The 1403-nt window shown below is 56.5% G+C and overlaps 1 protein-coding gene across 1 annotated transcript in view; it reads right to left on the bottom strand.

Moving 5' to 3' along the window:
- Positions 1 to 28: 28 nt before the first annotated feature.
- The window catches only part of LOC130586866 (formin-like protein 2), a gene marked incomplete at its 5' end in the record, with an annotated part of 37766 nt that continues 36391 nt past the window's right edge, over positions 29 to 1403 (bottom strand). The window contains one exon of the mRNA XM_057387780.1: positions 29 to 1381. Coding sequence (XP_057243763.1) covers positions 1121 to 1381 — 261 coding nt within the window. The remainder of the gene's footprint in view (positions 1382 to 1403) is intronic.

Below are 1403 nucleotides of genomic sequence, written 5' to 3'. Positions count from 1 at the left end.
GCTCCAGGAGCTGCTCCAGCACAGGGACAGCTCAGGGCTCCACAGGGACACCGGGAACACCAGGGGACATGCTCCAAGCTGGCCTAGAGCACTCCCAGGGATGGGGAGGTGCAGGATTTACTGGGATATCTGCAGGGATGGGGAGCTCCGCGATTTACTGGGATATCTGCAGGGATGGGGAGCTCCACGATTTACTGGGATATCTGCAGGGATGGGGAGCTCCACGATTTACTGGGATATCTGCAGGGATGGGGAGCTCCATGATTTACTGGGATATCTGCAGGGATGGGGAGGTGATCTTGGTCCTTCCTGACTTTCTGCACCAGACCTTTCCTCCTCTGTGGCTTGAGACCCCAAAATGGGCCCATCCAGGCACATGGGCACAGGAAATGTTTGATTTGAGCCTGGCASCCTCTCCCCTGGTCCCTTTTCCCTGGATATGGGTGGCTGTCACACAATCTGTCCCTCCCACAGAGCAGGAGCATCSCTTTGCCAATTAAACCAACTCCCAGGAGCTGTGGAAGCAGTGCCAGGCTGGGTATCATTGCCACCCTGCCCTTTAAATGAAGAATGTTATCACAGGGCCGTTAATTGAGGTTCAGAAGGACTGGGAAAGCTTCAGCCCCATCATCCAGTGGGCAAAAATTCCCTGGCTTTCCTTAGGAAGGGGTGGAACAGCTCTCCTGCCCTTCTGCAGGGAAAACTCCTGTGGAAAACTCCCAGGAGCAGCAGGCAAGGACCTTTTTGGGGGATTCTGTGCAAGGAAACAGAGTTTGTGAAGCTCCTGAGGTGGTAAATAATTTTCCTTCTACACCACAAATGATTTGTGGGAAATTCCTGGTTCTGCATTCCCAGCAGCCTGAAGGGTTAAAAAGGATTTGATTCCTGGGCAAAAGGCAGCACAGGTGGCTCATTTTATCAGCAGCAGAGTCCTGGGTGTGCCTGGCTGCCCCAGGGGCTGTGTCCCTTCCCTGTGGGGTCAGCAGGACAATCTGGAGCAGTTTGGGGTCACTGGGGGACRGCTGAAGCATTTCTGGGATCACCATCAAGGGAAATAAAGGTTCCTCATCCTGCCACTCATCCCATTTGTGGGGWGAGGAAAGGGATGTGGGGCAGACCCTCACTGGAGCAGCTGTGGGATCCCTGGCTGCCCTAAACCCCAGGAATGTCCCCATAAGGCAGGAGAGGACTGAGGCACGAGGCTGGCAATGCCCAGGAGGGGCAGGGGGCAGTAGGACAGGGGGACAGGGGGCTCACCTGTGATGATGTCCTCGATGGCACCGTCCTTGCCCTCGTACACGTGCCGGTTGTCCTTGACCTGGCGGCGCCGCAGCTCGGCGATCAGCTCCTGCTGCTGCCGCTTGCTCTTGTGGGAGGGGGACTGGGGACACGCAGGAGGGTCA

The sequence above is a fragment of the Malurus melanocephalus genome, unplaced genomic scaffold (genome assembly GCF_030028575.1).
Source record: "Malurus melanocephalus ecotype Western Australia unplaced genomic scaffold, MMel_1.1 scaffold_1369, whole genome shotgun sequence".
NCBI classification, from domain to species: Eukaryota; Metazoa; Chordata; class Aves; order Passeriformes; family Maluridae; genus Malurus; species Malurus melanocephalus.
The sequence above is the reverse complement of the archived record's forward strand: the minus strand, read 5'-3'. Positions and strand labels throughout refer to the sequence as shown.